Source organism: Arachis hypogaea, chromosome 4 (assembly GCF_003086295.3).
Source record: "Arachis hypogaea cultivar Tifrunner chromosome 4, arahy.Tifrunner.gnm2.J5K5, whole genome shotgun sequence".
In the NCBI taxonomy this organism is placed as follows: Eukaryota; Viridiplantae; Streptophyta; class Magnoliopsida; order Fabales; family Fabaceae; genus Arachis; species Arachis hypogaea.
This window is the reverse complement of record NC_092039.1, coordinates 96,998,961-97,017,845: the sequence shown is the minus strand read 5'-3', so window position 1 is coordinate 97,017,845 and position 18,885 is coordinate 96,998,961. Positions and strand designations below refer to the sequence as shown.

The 18,885-nt window shown below is 40.2% G+C and overlaps 3 protein-coding genes across 3 annotated transcripts; all 3 read right to left on the bottom strand.

Annotated features, from left to right (window-relative positions):
- Window positions 1–4,973: 4,973 nt before the first annotated feature.
- LOC140184176 (uncharacterized) lies at window positions 4,974–5,384 on the bottom strand. The gene has a single exon (XM_072234475.1). The coding sequence runs from the start codon at window positions 5,382–5,384 to the stop codon at window positions 4,974–4,976; it is 411 nt and encodes a 136-aa protein (XP_072090576.1).
- Window positions 5,385–11,981: 6,597 nt separating this feature from the next.
- Window positions 11,982–13,322, bottom strand: LOC112795051 (protein FAR1-RELATED SEQUENCE 5-like). The gene has a single exon (XM_025837008.1). It carries the CDS (start codon window positions 13,320–13,322, stop codon window positions 11,982–11,984), a length of 1,341 nt encoding a protein of 446 aa, XP_025692793.1.
- Window positions 13,323–17,038: 3,716 nt separating this feature from the next.
- On the bottom strand, window positions 17,039–18,862 carry LOC140184175 (uncharacterized). Its single transcript, XM_072234474.1, has one exon. It carries the CDS (start codon window positions 18,860–18,862, stop codon window positions 17,039–17,041), a length of 1,824 nt encoding a protein of 607 aa, XP_072090575.1.
- Window positions 18,863–18,885: the final 23 nt, after the last annotated feature.

Sequence of the window (18,885 nt, the reverse complement as noted above, 5' to 3'; positions counted from 1 at the left end):
GACATGGCTTCACAGCCAGCCAAGCTCTCAAAGAAAGCTTCGGTCCAAAACACTAGACATGGCCAGAGGCCAGCCAAGCCTTAGCAGATCACTGCTCCAAAGGCAAGATTGATAAGAAACCAACAAGCTCTTGTGATGATGAGTTGAAACCTCGGTCCAATGAAATTAGACATGGCTTCTCAGCCAGCCAGATTTCAACAAATCACCATGAAACTCTAGAATTCAACTTCAAGAATTTCGAAAAAATAAATACCTAATCTAAGCAACAAGATGAACCGTCAGTTGTCCAGCCTAAACAATCCCGGGCAATAACACCAAAAACTTGATGTTGTTGCCGGATCTTGGCACTGATGTTACCAAAAGCTTGCTCAAAACTTGAACAATCCCCGGCAACGGCGCCAAAAACTTGGTGTGGCGAAATTGTGAACAATACTTTTTCACAACTCTCATAATCCCCGGTAATGGCTCCAAAAACGTGGTAGCTCAATACCATGGCATTACACAACTTCGCACAACTAACCAGCAAGTGCACTGGGTCGTCCAAGTAATAAACCTTACGTGAGTAAAGGTCGATCCCACGGAGATTGTTAGTATTGAAGCAAGCTATGGTCATCTTGTAAATCTTAGTCAGGCAAACTCAAATGGATATAGTGATGAACGAAAATAACACAAAGGTAAAGATAGAGATACTTATGTAATTCATTGGTAGGAACTTCAGATAAGCGCATGAAGATGCCTTCCCTTCCATCTCTCTGCTTTCCTACAGCCTTCATCCAATTCTTCTTACTCCTTTCCATGGCAAGCTCGTGTAGGGTTTCACTGTTGTCAGCAGCTACCTCCCATCCTCGCAGTGAAAACTAATGCTCATGCACTCTGTCACAGTGCGGCTAATCACCGGTTTGGTTCCCTCCCCTACCGGAATAGAATCACTCTTTTGCGTCTGTCACTAACGCCCAGTAGGTTACAGGTTTGAAGCACGTCACAGTCATTCAATCATTGAATCCTACTCAGAATACCACAGACAAGGTTTAGACCTTCCGGATTCTCTTGAATACCGCCATCAGGTCCTGCCTATACCACGAAGACTCTGATCTCACGGAATGGTTGGCTCGTTTGTCAGGCGAGCACTCGGTTGTCAGGCGATCAACCATGCATCGTGCAATCAGGAATCCAAGAGATATTCACCAAGCCTCAAATGCTTGTAGAACAAGAGTGGTTGTCAGTCACTTTGTTCATGAGTGAGAATGGTGATGGGCGTCAATCATCACCTTCATCAAGTTGAAGAACAAGTGATATCTTGGAATAAGAACAAGCGGAATTGAATGGAAGAACAATAGTAATTGCATTAATACTCGAGGTACAGCAGAGCTCCACACCTTAATCTATGGTGTGTAGAAGCTCCACCGTTGAAAATACATAAGCATAAGGTCTAGGCATGGCCGAATGGCCAGCCTCCCAATGAGCTAAGATAGCATAAAAATGAAGATAGCTACCAAAGTCTTCTAATACAATAGCAAAAGGTCCTACTTATAAGAACTAGTAGCCTAAGGTGTACAGAAATGAGTAAATGACATAAAAATCCTCTTCAGGGCCCACTTGGTGTGTGCTTGGGCTGAGCAATGAAGCAAATTTCGTGTAGAGACTCTTCTTGGAGTTAAACGCCAGCTTTGGTGCCAGTTTGGGCGTTTAACTCCCATTTGGGTGCCAGTTCCAGCGTTTAACGCTGGGATTTCTTGAGGTGACTTTGAACGCCGGTTTGGGCCATCAAATCTTGGGCAAAGTATGGACTATCATATATTGCTGGAAAGCCCAGGATGTCTACTTTCCAACGCCGTTGAGAGCGCGCCAATTGGGCTTCTGTAGCTCCAGAAAATCCACTTCGAGTGCAGGGAGGTCAGAATCCAACAGCATCTGCAGTCCTTTTTGGTCTCTGAATCAGATTTTTGCTCAGGTCCCTCAATTTCAGCCAGAAAATACCTGAAATCACAGAAAAACACACAAACTCATAGTAAAGTCCAAAAAAGTGAATTTTAACTAAAAACTAATAAAAATATACTAAAAACTAACTAGATCATACCAAAAACATACTAAAAACAATGCCAAAAAGTATACAAATTATCCGCTCATCAAGCACCAAAATCACTAGGGATCATGCAACAGAAGCAAGGAAGAGACATAAAGGAGCTCAAGGATACCATTGCCCCTTCAAGAAGAAGGCGCCACCATCACTAAGGTGAACTCATTCCTTGTTCTTAATTCCCTGTTTTTCGATTTTATGCTATATGTTTGTCTATGTTTGTGTCTTTATTATATGATCATTAGTGTCTAGTAACTATGTCTTAAGGCTATGAATAATTCCATGAATCCTTCACCTCTCTTAAATGAAAAATGTTTTTAATTCAAAAGAACAAGAAGTACATGAGTTTCGAATTCATCCTTGAATTTAGTTTAATTATATTGATATGGTGACAATACTTTTTGTTTTCTGAATGAATGCTTGAACAGTGCATATTTTTTGATCTTGTTGTTTATGAATGTTAAAATTGTTGGCTCTTGAAAGAATGATGAAAAGGAGAAATGTTATTGATAATCTGAAAAATCATAAAATTAATTCTTGAAGCAAAAAAAAGCAGTGAATAAAAAGCTTGCGAAAAAGAAAAAAAGAAAAAAAAGAGAAAAAAATGGCGAAAAAATATTTAGAAAGAAAAAGAAAAAAACAAGCAGAAAAAGCCAATAGCCCTTAAAACCAAAAGGCAAGGGTAAAAAGGATCCAAGGCTTTGAGCATCAATGGATAGGAAGGCCCAAGGAACTAAAATCCAGGCCTAAGCGGCTAAATCAAGCTGTCCGTAACCATGTGCTTGTGGCATGCAGGTCCAAGTGAAAAGCTTGAGACTGAGTGGTTAAAGTCGTGATCCAAAGCAAAAAGAGTGTGCTTAAGAGCTCTGGACACCTCTAACTGGGGACTCTAGCAAAGCTGAGTCGCAATCTGAAAAGGTTCACCTAGTTATGTGTCTGTGGCATTTATGTATCCGGTGGTAATTCTGGAAAACAAAATGCTTAGGGCCACAGCCAAGACTCATAAAAGTAGCTGTGTTCAAGAATCAACATACTTAACTAGGAGAATCAATAACACTATCTAAAATTCTAAGTTCCTATAGATGCCAATCATTCTAAACTTCAAAGGAGAAAGTGAGATGCCAAAACTGTTCAGAAGCAAAAAGCTACAAGTCCCGCTCATCTAATTAGAATTAATGTTCATTGATATTTTGGGATTTATAGTATATTCTCTTCTTTTTATCCTAACTGATTTTCAGTTGCTTGGGGACAAGCAACAATTTAAGTTTGGTGTTGTGATGAGCGGATAATTTATACGCTTTTTGGCATTGTTTTTAGATAGTTTTTAGTATAATCTAGCTATTTTTAGGGAATTTTTTCATTAGTTTTTATGCTAAATTCATATTTCTGGACTTTACTATAAGTTTGTGTATTTTTCTATGATTTCAGGTAATTTTTGGCTGAAATTGAGGGACCTGAGCAAAACTCTGATAAAAGGCTGACAAAGGACTGCTGATGCTATTGGATTCTGACCTCCTTGCACTCGAAATGGATTTTCTGGAGCTACGGAACTCCAAATGGCGAGCTCTCAACGGCGTTAGAAAGTAGACATTCAGAGCTTTCCAGAAATATATAATAGTCCATACTTTATTTAATATTAGAAAACGTAAACTGGCGCTTAACGCCAGTTCCATGCTGCATTCTGGAGTCAAACGCCAGAAACACGTCACGAACCAGAGTTGAACACCAAAAACACGTTGCAACTTGGCGTTCAACTCCAAAAGAAGCCTCAGCTCGTATAAAGATCAAGATCAGCCTAAACATACACCAAGTGGGACCTGGAAGTGGATTTATACATCAATTACTTACTTCTGTAAATCCTAGTAGCTAGTTTAGTATAAATAGAACTTTTTACTAGTGTATTAGACATCTTGGACTATCTAACTCCTTTGACCATTCAATCTTTCATGGGGGCTGGCCATTCGGCCATGCCTGGACCTTCATCACTTATGTATTTTTAACAGTGGAGTTTCTACACACCGTAGATTAAGGGTGTGGAGCTCTGCTGTACCTCAAGTTTCAATGCAATTACTACTATTTTCTATTCAATTCCGCTTGTTCTTATTCTAAGATATTTGTTGCACTACAACATTATGAATGTGATGATCCGTGACACTCATCATCATTCTCACCTATGAACACGTGACTGACAACCACTTCTGTTCTACCTTAGACCGGGCCCATATCTCTTGGATTTCTTAATCAGAATCTTCGTGGTATAAGCTAGAATTGATGGCGGCATTCATGGGAATCTGGAAAGTCTAACCTTGTCTGTGGTATTCCGAGTAGGATTCCGGGATTGAATGACTGTGACGAGCTTCAAACTTGCGATTGTTGGGCGTGATGACAAACGCAAAAGAATCAAGGGATTCTATTCCAACATGATTGAGAACCGACAGATGATTAGCCGTGCTGTGACAGAGCATTTGGACCATTTTCACTGAGAGGATGGGATGTAGCCATTGACAACAGTGATGCCCTACATACAGCTTGCCATGGAAAGGAGTAAGAAGGATTGGATGAAAGCAGTAGGGAAGTAGAGATTCAGAAGGAACACAGCACCTCCATGCACTTATCTGAAATTCCCACCATTAAATTACATGAGTAACTCTATCTTTATTTTCTGTTTTATTTATTTACTATTCGAAAACTCCATAACATTTACTATCCGCCTAACTGAGATTTACAAGATGACTATAACTTTCTTTATACCAACAATCTCCGTGGGATCGATCCTTACTCACGTAAGGTATTACTTGGACGACCCAGTGCACTTGCTGGTTAGTTGTGCAGAGTTGTGACAAAGTGTGATTCACGTTTGAGAGCGCTACCAAGTCTTTGGAGCCATTGTTGATGGTCATAATTTTGTGCACCAGCTACCATGCAATGTAGCCTTGGTAAGTAGATCCATTTCGGCATGACGTCTGGCCATGAAGAAATACTCGTTCAATCCATCCCTGAGAATTGCGTCCGGATTTCCTGCGTCTATGCACCGATCTACGAATTGTCTCTCGCCCCGGTCCGGGTACTTTAGAAAGGAAACCCACGACATGGTCCACACCATGGCATGCTTGTATACCACGGCCGACCGCCCGGCGTCCAAAAACCCCTTGCAAGTCGACTCCAAGTTGAGAAGGTCTTGTATAGAGTTGTTTGCAACTTTCGTCGCAATCCTCACCCATATGTCACGTGGGAGCAGTTCAAGAGGAAATACGGCCGGTCCCGAACGTCGCCCACAGGGGGTTCGATGCTTGGAGGCTCCGTCCATGCAGAATCATCACCTCCCATCACCTTTAACCATGTATTCCATTGGTGAGGTCAAGAAAGAACGCCGGTGAGAAAGTATTCAGTAGCAGGAGACTGTATCACTTGGCCTGTTCAGACTTCAGATGCGTCTATACCGCTTTTATGACAAATTTTCGTTTTTATTTTTTAATATATTTTTCAAATTGTGCGTAATTTTTTTTTCAACGTTGCAACCAAACACATTGTATATTAATCATAAATTAGATGTCGAACATAAATAAATAATATATTTAATTTTGATAAATTAATAAATTACTTATTAAATAAAAATATCATTATCTAATATAATTAAATACTATAGTTATAAGTGAATTAGTTATAATTGCATTATTTAATATAATTATTAAATTAATTTTAATTTATTTACGTATTAGTTAATTAATTATAATTTAATTATTTAATATGATTATTTAACTAAATGCTAAACCCTGAACTCCAAAAAATTATACTAATTACTTAATATAAGCGCCTATATGTATGTAAAGTAAGCTATATATTTTTTAAAAATTGTTGATAACATGCCACATGGTAAAAGGTTATCAACTAATGGAAGTCCCTCTTCCGAGGAACTCTTGGCATAAGGGTCCCACCTTTATTTTAATACCCGTGTGTCAGGAAAGAGACTTTCGTTTAGACCATCTCCAGTAGGGGACTCATCTCAATTCCTGTTTATGACCCACCTATCATAAAAAGTAAATTCACATCAGCTTTTGCGTCATAAACAGTAAATAAGAACTAATAGCATATATCTCTTCTCCATTAGAAAGAACTAACTGTAATTCCTATTGTGGTTCCACTTAATTAATTAATTAAAATTTTTAAAATTATTAATGTAATTAATTTTTTTCAATAATATAATGTAAAGTTATAAGTTTATAAAAAAATCACGATTTAAAAATAGTAATATTAAATAAATTCATATATAAAAATAATACACAATATATAATTCAAACTTATATTAATTTATAAAATTATTTAATAAAAAAATATAGTTAAACTCTATTATTTTGTAATGTGGTTAACATTTAAATTTTATAAATAAAAATAAATAACTCACTAAAAATTATTTTATAATTTTATCCCCGTTGGAGTTGTTCTGATGCCCCAAGACGTGCTGAGGAAGTCTCCCTTGTTGATCGAGGCGCGCAATTACAATAATAAATTTCCACCAACGGTAACCAACATTGCATATGCAGAATAGCTGTCCGGGATATAGTGACTACAAGACTGAGACACCCACATAAGTAGGAATGTCGCGGGGATCTGGATCTGCTCCAACAAAGGCCTTTGTTGGCGGCGGTCTCACAGGACGGTCTACGGACGAGATTCTCAACCACCTCCGCCTGGACGTGAAAACAACGGAGGCGAAGATGCGTGAGGCCGCATTGACCGAGAGGGAATCCTCGATTTCGGCCAGCGAGTGAAGGCGGCGAAGCTGACGCAGTCAGTGGCCGAAGTCAGGCTACAGGCAAAGGATTCCGAGGTGAGGGAGTGCGAGCACGCATGCCAGGAGGTGGAGACGTTGTTGTGGTTCGCGAGAGACACTAACGATCACCTAATCAGGGTGCTGGAACAACAGACAAAATACATGAAGGTGAGGGTCAAAGACCTTTGCGAACGACAAGAATCCGAGTATGTAAAGTGGGCTGCTCTGGGAGTGAGTGTCATGGAGCTGGAGGAGAGGCATGAGGAACTGCTCTGTGAGGCAGGTATTAACCAGACACAATCGGCCGATGATGATGCCGGGGCTAGTCATCCAGTTGAGTGGAGCCCATGACACCATTCGTTATACCGTTCCCGTCCTCGTTTGGATGCTCATACTTAGCAACTATGATGTTTTGTTGTTTCTGTTCTACTCTGTTGCCATGCGCGTAAGCACGTTAATGCTCTCAGATAGGGATGTTTTATCTTTTTTTTTCTTTTAAGCACCTCCAACTTGGATGTCAATGTTGTTATTCCCATTGCTTAAAAAATTACAAAAAATTACGGATGAAAACTTACAATACTGATTATCAGCCATGCGATGGCCCTCGAGTTTCTATTCGTCCCCTGTTCAAATTCGACGATCAGTTTCATATTCTGTCCAACACCTTAGATATCGTTTGTTAGTACATCAATTTATTCCATACCTAACGGCCCGAATGGGGTCAAATTTAATGTTTATAGAATGCAAGATATCAATTATGTTCCGCATAAGTGAAAGTATACATCTCAACAAAGGTTTATGCTAATTGTAGCCAATAGAGATAACCTTGGATGCATTTGTCCCGGTTAGATGCCGAAACGTGTCACACGCGCATTGGTTGATCAAGCGCATCATTATAAATCCATCGTAACCCGTCACTTACCCTTATTGCGATACTTGCCACACGCTTGCCCTAGCGCAAACACCCCTCCAGGAGACCACAACTCACGCCGAGTGAATTGACAATGTCCGAAGAGTCGGTCACCGAACCGACCTACCAGAGGCGCCAAGATGGCCTAGCAGACCTTCCAGTGGCGGCCCTGATTGACATCATCCGTCCGGAGGGACAGTGTGCAGACTGTGATCTGGTTGAGGAGGTACTGGCAAGGTAGGAAGAATATCTGAAGGCCAAAATCCAGGAGTACCTTGAACGGCTGAGCACCGCCAGGACTGCGCATTTGATGGCTGACATGAAGTTGAGGGCGACGGAGTTGGAGCTGGCGGAAGTGGCGAGAGAAATTCGGGGGAAGCACATGTTGCTTACCCTAGCAAGGGAGAAGAAAGACGCCACGACTAGGCGAATGGAAGCCAAGGCAGCTGAGCTAACAGCGGAGATCAACAACCTCCGTCAACAGGAAAATCATCAACTCGCCAAGTGGCAGGAGGTGCTAGGCAGGGTGGCAACTTTGGAGGATAAGCTAATGATCCTTACCGAAAGGCGTGCCGATGACAATGAGCAGGCGGCTAATGGTGACGCCAACCGCGACTAGTTGAGCCATTAAGAGAACCGAGCTTAAGGGTGATGACACATGTCCATGTCTTAGCTGGTTAACATATCTTCCGTTATTTTCCGCTGGTCGACGGCCACTATACGACCACGTTGTTTTCCTTCTATGTTGGTAACAGGAATGTTGCACTTTTGTTATTCTGCTAAGACTTCTAATAGTACCCTTTTCTTTAATCAAATCATGGACTATGCCATTATATTTGACTACACATGTAAATAATTAACTATAACTATATTATTATGGGATGGGTATTTGAATAAATTAGATATATGTAAAATCAAAATGTTCAACTCCCTCCGTTGGTCGAAAAACTTTCCGTTTCACTAGGCCATGTCATCTTCCCAAGTCCCAAAGGTCGTTGATGGGACCAGAGGGAAAGAGAGAGGGTTATCCAACTAGGACCTCATGGACACAGTCGCAGATGCAACGGTGTTCGGTCTGGTCCCTTCCACTAATTTTTTCGGTAACGTTTCCATACTACGTGATATGAGGTACCGATTCTTTTTTGCGCAACAGTTACGACCGCTATATGACCGGTCAATGTCACATGTGACAGGAATTTGCTCTGACCGAGGACATCGACGATGATCACTTGATGGACTACTTTTGTGGGACATGGCTACCACGTCCTAACACCCTGAGATATGTAAGCACTGTCGCAGCGCAGACCGCATGAAAAACCGATAGTTACAAGGAAAAATGACATAACATCGAGGAAAGACAAAAAAACCAGAATGCTGTTTATTATTTCCCATTGCCGCTCATACCTGGCCAGAAAACGCTAACGCATAACTCCGTGACAGATCTACGTCCAGATGAAGGACGTCCTCGAGGGCACAAAGGAGTCTCACTACTACCTGATGGCCGTGGATGTCTCCAGTCGCCGGACGTGGATATTTGACAGCTTTCCAACACAGGAGACTGTCAAGGGAAGAATTTCTGCGGTTAAGTCGGTGGTACGTAATCTCTACGTATCCTTTCCCATGATGCACTGCATTTTTGTTGTGTTTCCATCTCGTCCTCGAAGGCTTTTTTTGTCTAATCCAATTTGTTCTGAAATGCTGGGCCTGCTGGGTTTAGTCCGGGACACGCAGAATCCAAAGAGAGATAAAAAATAAAAGGGACGATATCTAAAAAAAAAGTAACAAACCGAAAAAAAATTTTGTTTCCTCCCTACCCACATAGGGACAAAATTTGTTTTTTTTTCCTTGTCTCATCCCTTATTGGACATGCAACTAAACCCAAACATTCATTTTTGTGGACTTTACAACTCCTTTTCCTGTCTCATCTCCTGCCGTTTTGCAGGCCACTGTTCTGAACAAGATCTTGAGAACCATGTTCCCAGATCTCGACGTCTTTGGAAGGAACCCGCCACTGTCTGAGTGGAATCCGGACTTCGTCCTGGGGATCACTAACGATTACAGCTGGTACGAATTATATTAATTGTTCAACCATGTGTATTATTCTCCGATTTTGACAGGTATTCACCAATTTGTGTTTCCGGCGGCGACCGTGAAAAAAAAGTGACAAGGACAAGCTATGGATGATGCTGTGGCTTCAAATGGAGCATATGTTCACAACCAACCCTGTCCCGCAGAGGAAGGTATTCAACACAACTTTTCCCGCACTGTATGCATTTAAAAAGGTTTCCCGTTGTGTAAATATCTCTCATTCGACACATCCATGTATGCCTTTACTTTGTCATAATGCAGAGCATCGATCAAATGTCCGACAGGATACGGATTGACACTGCGTTGGCTATTGTAAACGAGCACTTCAATGAGTTCCGCGATGAGATAAGGCAGCGGGCAGAGGTGGACTGGAATGGCCAGAGGGCAATGGCAGTAGTGCTGCCATGACCCTGTTCACAACGTGAGCTATGTTTTGACCATGTTGGGCTTCTCATGCCCCCTTTTGTTGGCGACCGGGGTAGGCCGTCACTTTGAAGTGGTACCAACAAATCATTGTACACGAATCCACTTCGACGTGATAGCTACCTGACCCGCCGTATTGTAAAACCACTAAAGGTAGTTTTAACTGCTTGACTGTATTTGATTGCATGCGTATCCACCCTTGCATGCCAGGAACAACCGCTTTTTTGGTAAACTACTTTATTGTCGTGCGCTGGATGTTAAATTAGCATTTTTGTCCTCTGTTTTGTATGTTTTACCACGGAGTCTACAATATAATGCAATGCCTTTATTATCAACCCCTAAACAAATCGTCTCACTATATGGTTATTTTTTTCCTTTGCCGATTCATAGTGCCATATTCTCAATACCAGGAAAGCATAAACAGTCGATGCAGTTTATGATAGGCAATTTCGTCCTGAAACCCAGGCATCCGAAATCCCTACGCACTGACCACTTTAACTTGGCAACAATGTCTCGTTACATGACTCGGTTTACACTAACTAGCCATTTCTAATTTAATTAATCAACACAAACTTGTGACTCGGTTTACACTAACTAGCCCTTTCTAGTATAATTAATCAAACATAAATGCAACTATTGTCACAACACATAGCAACACATTGAGACACACCAACACATTAAGGAGGAACCTCCTCACAAGTTCCACTACATACTACATTCTTCCGTGAACGCAACCGATATGGCCGAATGAATAAAATTTTTTGAGGCAACAATGACTCGTTACATGACTCGGTTTACACTAACTAGCCCTTACTAATTTAATTAATCAAACACACAAACGCAAATATTGTCACAACACAGACCAATACATTGAGGAGGCACGTCCTCACAAGCTGCACTGTATACATCTTCACAAGCTGCACTGCATAATACATCCGTCCCTGATCTCAATGAATATGAACAGAAGTATAAAATTTTTAACTCACATAACCTACGCTATGCATACGCCCTTCCGGATGCCACGCCAACAAGTACAGTGCTTAGCAGCCACCCATACGGAATCCAGCTCAATGCGTAACCACCAACAAGAACGGTTCAGCCAGCTCACTCAAATTCATAGTACTCCTCACCCCCTCTCCTACCTCCATGCTTTCGTAAGCCGCGCCAGCCTCAAAACTGTCGATGTTCTCCCCCGTACTCGATTGTTGACACTTGCGAGAATTGTGTCTGCCCTTTCCACACAGCCGACACCTCTGAACACGGTGAAACTTTTCCCAGGAAGTGACAACTCTTCGACCGCATCCTTTGTACCTTGCCCGCATCGGGTCCCGAACAGACACCCTGCTGGCCTCCTCAGCAACACCCAACCTTTGGCGATGTTTGTCCCGCAGGGATTGACGCTCCTTTGCCAACCTTGTTTTCACGTCAACGTAGTCCTCGAAAAACTGGCAAGACAGGCTCACCAGCTCCCTGCAATCATCTAGCATCGCCGCGTGCATGATCATGTATGCCGCGTCTGGGATCTCCCCAACACGAGTTTCGTCGCAGGGTGCACGCGGCTGCTTAGCCCTCTTTGTCCACCGGTCAAGTATTAGGCCTTTGGGGATAGCTGTCATGTTCAGATAAACCAGAACTCCAACCATGTGGACACAAGGAAGCCCAAAGAACTCCATCCGCTGACAAGAACACCTGAATTCGTCGTCTTCCTCGGCCTACGACACGGCCCATGATCTCTGCTTACAGTACATTGCAACTTCGAACAAAACACAAGCGCTCGTCCTCTTGGTGGACACAACTCTAACGTTGCTGGCTAGCATCAGCACCTCCCGAAACAGTTCGAAGACCTCTCTTATATAAATCGTTGCAACGAACTGCTCAATGGGCTCGAGTTTCGTCTTCACAATAGGCTCGCCATACGCAGACTTGTAGTCTGCCACTAGTTCTCTCCTCCTCATGAACTCTAAATAGTGTTGGAAGTGCTCGACAAACTCCCTCAAATTGTACCCGTTGTGTATAAATTTTCCAAGCTGCATGTTCAGAGCCTCGCACCTGGATGTCGTCTTCAGTCCTGCGAAGAATTTCCCCCAGATATGGGCATTGGACCAGGAATGCTTCTTGGCATACATATCCACTATCCACGGATGATCCTCCAACCCGTGGTCCGCCACACTATCCGTCCATATTGTCTCAAATTCGTCAACCTCTAGATCTCCCATGAGGCATAGACGGAATTTCCTAAGAAAACCCGGCCGTCCAACTCTAGCAGTGGCGTTCCTTAACAGATGCCAGCTACACAACCTGTGATGTGCACCCAGAAAAACTGTGCTAACCGCACTCTTCATGGCGAGGTCACCATCCGTGATGACAGATTTCGGCTGTTTTCCCTTCATTGCCTCAAGGAATGACCGCAGCAACCACACATAGCTTGCTTTGCTCTCGTTGCTCAAGATGGCACAGCCGAACACCACCGTCCGCATATGATGGTCCACCCCTGAGAATATTACCAAAGGGAACTTGTATTTGTTACGACCGTAAGTTGCATCAAAACCCAGGACATCACCGAAGATGCTGTAGTCATAACGACTTATTCCATCGCACCAGAAGAGATTTTCCAGCCTCTTGTCAACATCCAGCGAGTACCTCCAGAACATCCCGGAATCAGTTGTCCTTAAATTTCCCAGGAACTTCAACGCGGACTCCGCATCTGTCACGCCAGCCCGCCTTTGCTTCTCTATCGCATTATATATGTCTTTTATCTCGAACCTAACAGTCTCGAATCCTCCTGACTGATTGGCAAACGCACGGAAAATCGTCGACACTCGCAACCCAGCTTTCCTCATGGAATTCATTTGGTGCAAATCCCCTTCCTTGATTGCTCTCTGTGACCGCGACAGACCCCTAAACCTCGCATCCAGCATGGGATGATTGTGGTTATCGCAGATTTGTTCAACAAACCATCGCCCGCTGGCATCATCAGCGTGGACCTTAATCCGGGCTTCACACCCGCACCGCATGATCGGTCGAGGATCCTTCTTCCTGTCTTCCCGATGCATGTGTTTCCTGTCGCGCTCTCCTTCCCTGGAGCACACGAATATCTGCCAAATTATTTCGCCCTCTGCCCCTGCTTTGTTCTGCGGCCCACCTTGGACCTCCTGACCGAGAATCCATTCATACGACCGAATTCGTTGTAGTAGTCATAAGCTGCCTGTAGGCTTGTGAACTCCGTCGTCAGCACGTCCTTGGCTGTCAGGGAAGAAAATTCAGTTGCGCCAAAGGACCCTATCCCATCAACAATCCTCACTGCTGCTTCTACATCTATGTCAGCATCTGCGGTGGACGATTCCATCGCTTCTGCTTCCTCTACCGACACGGTTTCGCTGCTCATCCCACCATCAGCATCCTGCATTTAACAACACGTGGCATGTGTGAGAACAGGCGATGGGCCACATGAACATAAACCGGTCAACAAAAACTCATAACATGAGAAACAAACACACCTGTGACGCATGGACTCGGTCAAAATTAAATGAAAACTCGTAGCTAGGCTCCACAAACCCATTTGGCTGTCACATTTCAAAAAATCGCAGTGAGCGAACAGAATATAGGTGTTATCAACCATGACTGCGAACACGCAGCTATAATTCCGGACACCCTAAAATAATCCAACTAAAACTCACTCAACTGTATTTCCAGTCATACTATAATAATCCAACTAAAACTCATTCAACTGTAACGACCGCCCCCGATTTTCGGTATAGAATTTAAGAGGTAACAAATCTAATTCGGCGGTATGCCACTCTAAACGGCAACCCCGAAAAATCAAACGGTAAAAACTGTCGGCGGACATGGGAAGGCCGCCCCCCAATTGAAATCAATTTCTGCGCATGCCTCCCGTGCAATTATCGGACGGTAAAAACCTAATCGACACCGACAAAGCGTACCTGTGAATCTCGTTGCCCTGGGTGGTCCATTTCCTTCCCTTATTTGAACCTCGAGACAGCCAGATCTCGATCTCTGCTTCCGCGCCGTTCAACCCCGACTTCTCCTCCGCCGTGCACCGCCGTCTCCGTGCAGTTCGACCAAACGAAGCTTCACACTGACCCCAAAACATCTTTTACGTAACTATTAATGGCTTTGGATTAATACTGGATTCTCATCTCCTCCCCTTCTTTTTGGTTGTTTTCTTAATTCCATCCCTAACCGCTACTTTTGATTATTTGTGAACCGGTCCCAAACTTTTCCAAAAATTAACTTCATTATCTGGTCCACCAAGGTCTTGAATATACTTTTTCCACCGTAGAAACATCCATAATACTAATGCAATATGCATTGTTAAGAATCCTGGGCACCATTATTTATCTGATATATTAAAGGTATTTTAAATATTTTCATCTTAAAAATTTAAATGTTATAAAAATGGACACACTTTTGTAAAATATAAATTGATTCACAAAAATGTAGAAAAACAAATTCTGATTACAAAAAGAAGAATTTTAAAAGTATTATAAAACTCTGATTTTTAAAGTTGGTGTCATTGTCAAATACAAAGAATACGATACATGACATGTAGCTTTTCAATTTTTAAAATTTAGTCAAAGAAAGCGACACCTTAGGTGTAGTGTTCCATTTATAAAAAAATATTAGTTAAATACTCTGTTAAAATTAAATTATAATTATTTTTTTAAATTTTTTATTGTATTGTCTAATGTTATAACCAATAATAATTTTGTATTGTCTTTACATTTATTTGAACAATTTAAATTTTTATTAATCAACCTTTGAATAGTATTAACTTTAATTTTGATTTATGTACTATAATAATGTATTATAGCATAGAAAATTAATTATTCAAAAAGAAATTAGTTTTTCCATTTAGAAGTAGTAGTAATAATAATAATAAGTTTTAAAAAAACACATAAGAATTACCACACAAAAAAAAGCTACCTGGTGTATGTAGTGTTCAATACAATGAATTGATACTTTTACATAGAAAACGACAGGATACATGTAGTGGTCAGTATAATTTTGGGGCCTCCACCTGACAACTGACTAGTTTCGTTTACAATTTTTTTAAAAAATATTGCATTTTTTTTAACCTAATTCACAATATCACAATTTTAAATGAAAGTTTTATCTTTTATATATTGATGAAAAATATATCCCTACATGTACTTTAAAAGAAGGAAACTGATCATTTTGATTTGCACGGTCTAAAATATGTCTCATGAAATTCTTCTGTTATTCTGTACATAATTCTTTAATTTAACATATAATTTAATTATTTATTAAATTACGGAATTATTATTAAGATGTCATATCGAATTTTAATACAAAAGTGTAACTTTTAGTTTTTTATGACCAAGTAAATAATACAGTTATCCAATCATTATACTGTTGGAAATTAAAATTTTTAAAATAATATTTTAATTATTTTTAAATACAAATAAAATTTTATAAGAAAATAAATAAAAAAAATATTAGAACGATTTTATTATAAATCGTGCTATGCGCTGTCCTTAAAGATTTATTACCGTTTTATCCGTAGGTGAAATGATTTGGACAAAATCTTTTAGTATTAGACGTGTGATCATTAAAACTACAATTCATACCAATAATCTTGAAACACTTAGAGCAGCACAACTTCATTTTTTTTAATTAAAAAATATGTTATAAGTAATTCTTGTTAATATTTAAAAAGATTTAATGTTATTGAGAAAAAAAGAGCACAAGTGACAGATTAACAAAAATTAAGAGTATTTTTGGGGTATATAAATTTTTTTATTGTATCTAATACTTCTCCTTTTATATAATTCAATTCATGCAATAATTTAATTTAATATTTTTCTTTTTAATTAGCAATGGTAATAAATAAATTCAAAACTTTTTTTAAATTTTTATTAGAGTATCTCATATAATATTAAATTTAAAACACAATTTTAAAAAATACAAAATATACAACATACAAATTAATTTAAAAAATAACTACTCAAATGAATGCGGATCGAATCGGATATGGCCAAAATTTTGATTCGATCCGCACTAAAATCATCGGATCGGATTGAATCCAATATCCGCAGTTTTTAAGCTTGGATCCGATCTGATCCGATCCGCACATTTGCAGATCGAGTCGGATCGGATATCGAATATATACGCAAAACACAAAAATATTTTTAAAAGCTTATTTTTATTAAAAAATATCAATAACATTCATTTTTTCAATTTTTTAAATATGTTTACTCTTTAAATAATATTAAACATATTTTTCTTAAATAATAAATTAAAATAATACAACATATATAATAATTATTTCATGAAATAAAATATAAAAAGAATATTTACTTATTTATTTCTTTATTTTTGCGGATATGCAAATATACAGATCGGATATACGGATACCAACACAAAATCCGCAATCCGATCCGATTAGTATACGGATCTGATCCGATAGTCTTGCGGATCGGATCCATATTCGCAATTTTCGAATCGAATTCGGATAAATACCGAGAATATGCGGATAAAATCCAATCCATGAACACCCTTACAAATAAATATATTTTTACATAAAAATATATTTAAAATATTAATATATATTATATTAAATAATTTAATCAAACATATTAAATTATCTAAAATAAAACATTTAAATCTATTAAAAAAATTAAAAATAGAACATTTAATTCATTAAAAAAAATAAAAAACATAGCAGCTTAGATGGAAATTAATAGACACGCAGTTTTTCCGCGTCCCATTCAATTCCAAACAAAACAAATTATTTGGGCGGTCGATGATAGGCGAGCATTGCGTAGAGAAGCTGTCCAACAGTGAGAAGAATCAAGAACAGAGCAGCAAAGTTGTACTTGCGACGCAAAAATTTGTAAAACCTCATGACATTACAGACGAAAATATGCCACCCTGTTAAGAACAATTGTTTGATACCAATTGTTGCCGAGTAAGCGTTGAGATCATCACAAATTTTAGTATAACCGGAATAGTCATCAAGTATACCGTGGTCAACCGTTTCTGCGATCCGACGAAAGAACGCAACCAGCTCATCATTACTCATGTTCATATGATCCACAATAATTTCCTTCTTCTTAAGAAGCTTAACATCCGAAGAACAACAAACTAGTCCATTGAAAATCAACGCAGCAGAAGAGCATTTGGCGCTGAGGCTGAGACTTGCCGCACCGACTACAGAAGAACGCATCGGATCGTTTTTATGATGTTCCCAAGCAATGAAATTGCACCATTTTGCATTCGTCGTTTCTGTGATGTGCAGCTGCGGAATTTCTAGTATCCCATTTTCTTTGCTGAATTTGATGCCAAAATCAAAGCCCCTCACTTCCTCTTCTTGCCATGTGTCCCTGTTTTTGCTATCGGCACGAATTCCCAGAAGCACAAACTTGAGGGTACCCCAAGCATAAGCAAGCAGCTTCTGAAGCATGTTCTTTAATCCTATTATCGCCGTACCCAAACAATTCCCCAGCATGACAAAAAATATGAAGAGTTTGTGGACAAGAAAACTCATACCTAATCGACTCTTCCCCTCACCTCCGTGTTTAGAAGGTCTAATTTTGATACCAGATGCTTCAAGCCTTGTAGCGCATCGCTTTAGTCTTTGATCCACACGAGTCTTTGCTAGCAATTTTTCAGCACGTTTACTGGTTTCTTGCTCAACATCATTCACAACAATGGCCGACTGGTGGTCCGGCTGATGATCACTATTTCCGCCACTAACATTAATGTGTTTCTTCCCCACGCTCTCATCACCAGGGATGGAAGAGTGCAGAAGTTCAAGAAAGTGAGGGGAATATGGTCTCTCAACCTTAGTAGAGTAGGAAAAGAGACACAACGCAAGATCGTTTATTTTGTTTGCCCTTTCCTTCTTTGTTTCCTTTCTCTTCTTCTTAGCTTCTTCAACTTCTTCTTTGGGAAAGTTTTCCAAATCAATATCTTTGGAAAAATAATCAGGAAATAATGTTTGAGACAAGGCATGGATGACTAGAACAGGTAACTGGTTCTCCAACAGTGTAAGATCAGAAAAGACCACTTCTTCTTTAACCACTTCAGGTCCAGGACCCCGAGGCTCCAAGCAGCTTGGGTAGTCTTTACTAAGTTTCTTGGATCCGCAAATAAGAAGCTCTAAAAGGAAACAACCGTCCACTAACATAACTGTTGCCAATTCATACTTGTTGAGTTTGATGTGATATGAGTCGACGTAGCTCGCTCGAACTATCTTATCTAACTCCAAAACGGTCTTGAGGCAATCATCCAACCTTTTGTTGATGCCGTCGTCCTTGTCGTCCTTGATTCGATGAAGGAGAGACAACATGCAGCGCAGCTTTGTTTCTTCCATGTTTAGTAGTTCTTTTCTGGATCCCCTAAATCGGGGTCCGATGGTCACAACCTTTGGTTTGTAAGCATCTTCATTCCCTTTTTGAAACCCATGTGGAACTATGACAATGCTAGCTGATTGAACATATCGGTCGTCGATACTAGTTAGAATAGTTTGTATATGTGACTTGTAACCTTCCTCACTATTCAGATTCAAGTGGTCTCCCAAACTATGATCTTCTGTTGATTTACTGCTCATTGTGCTGCAATTAGGCCTTGAAA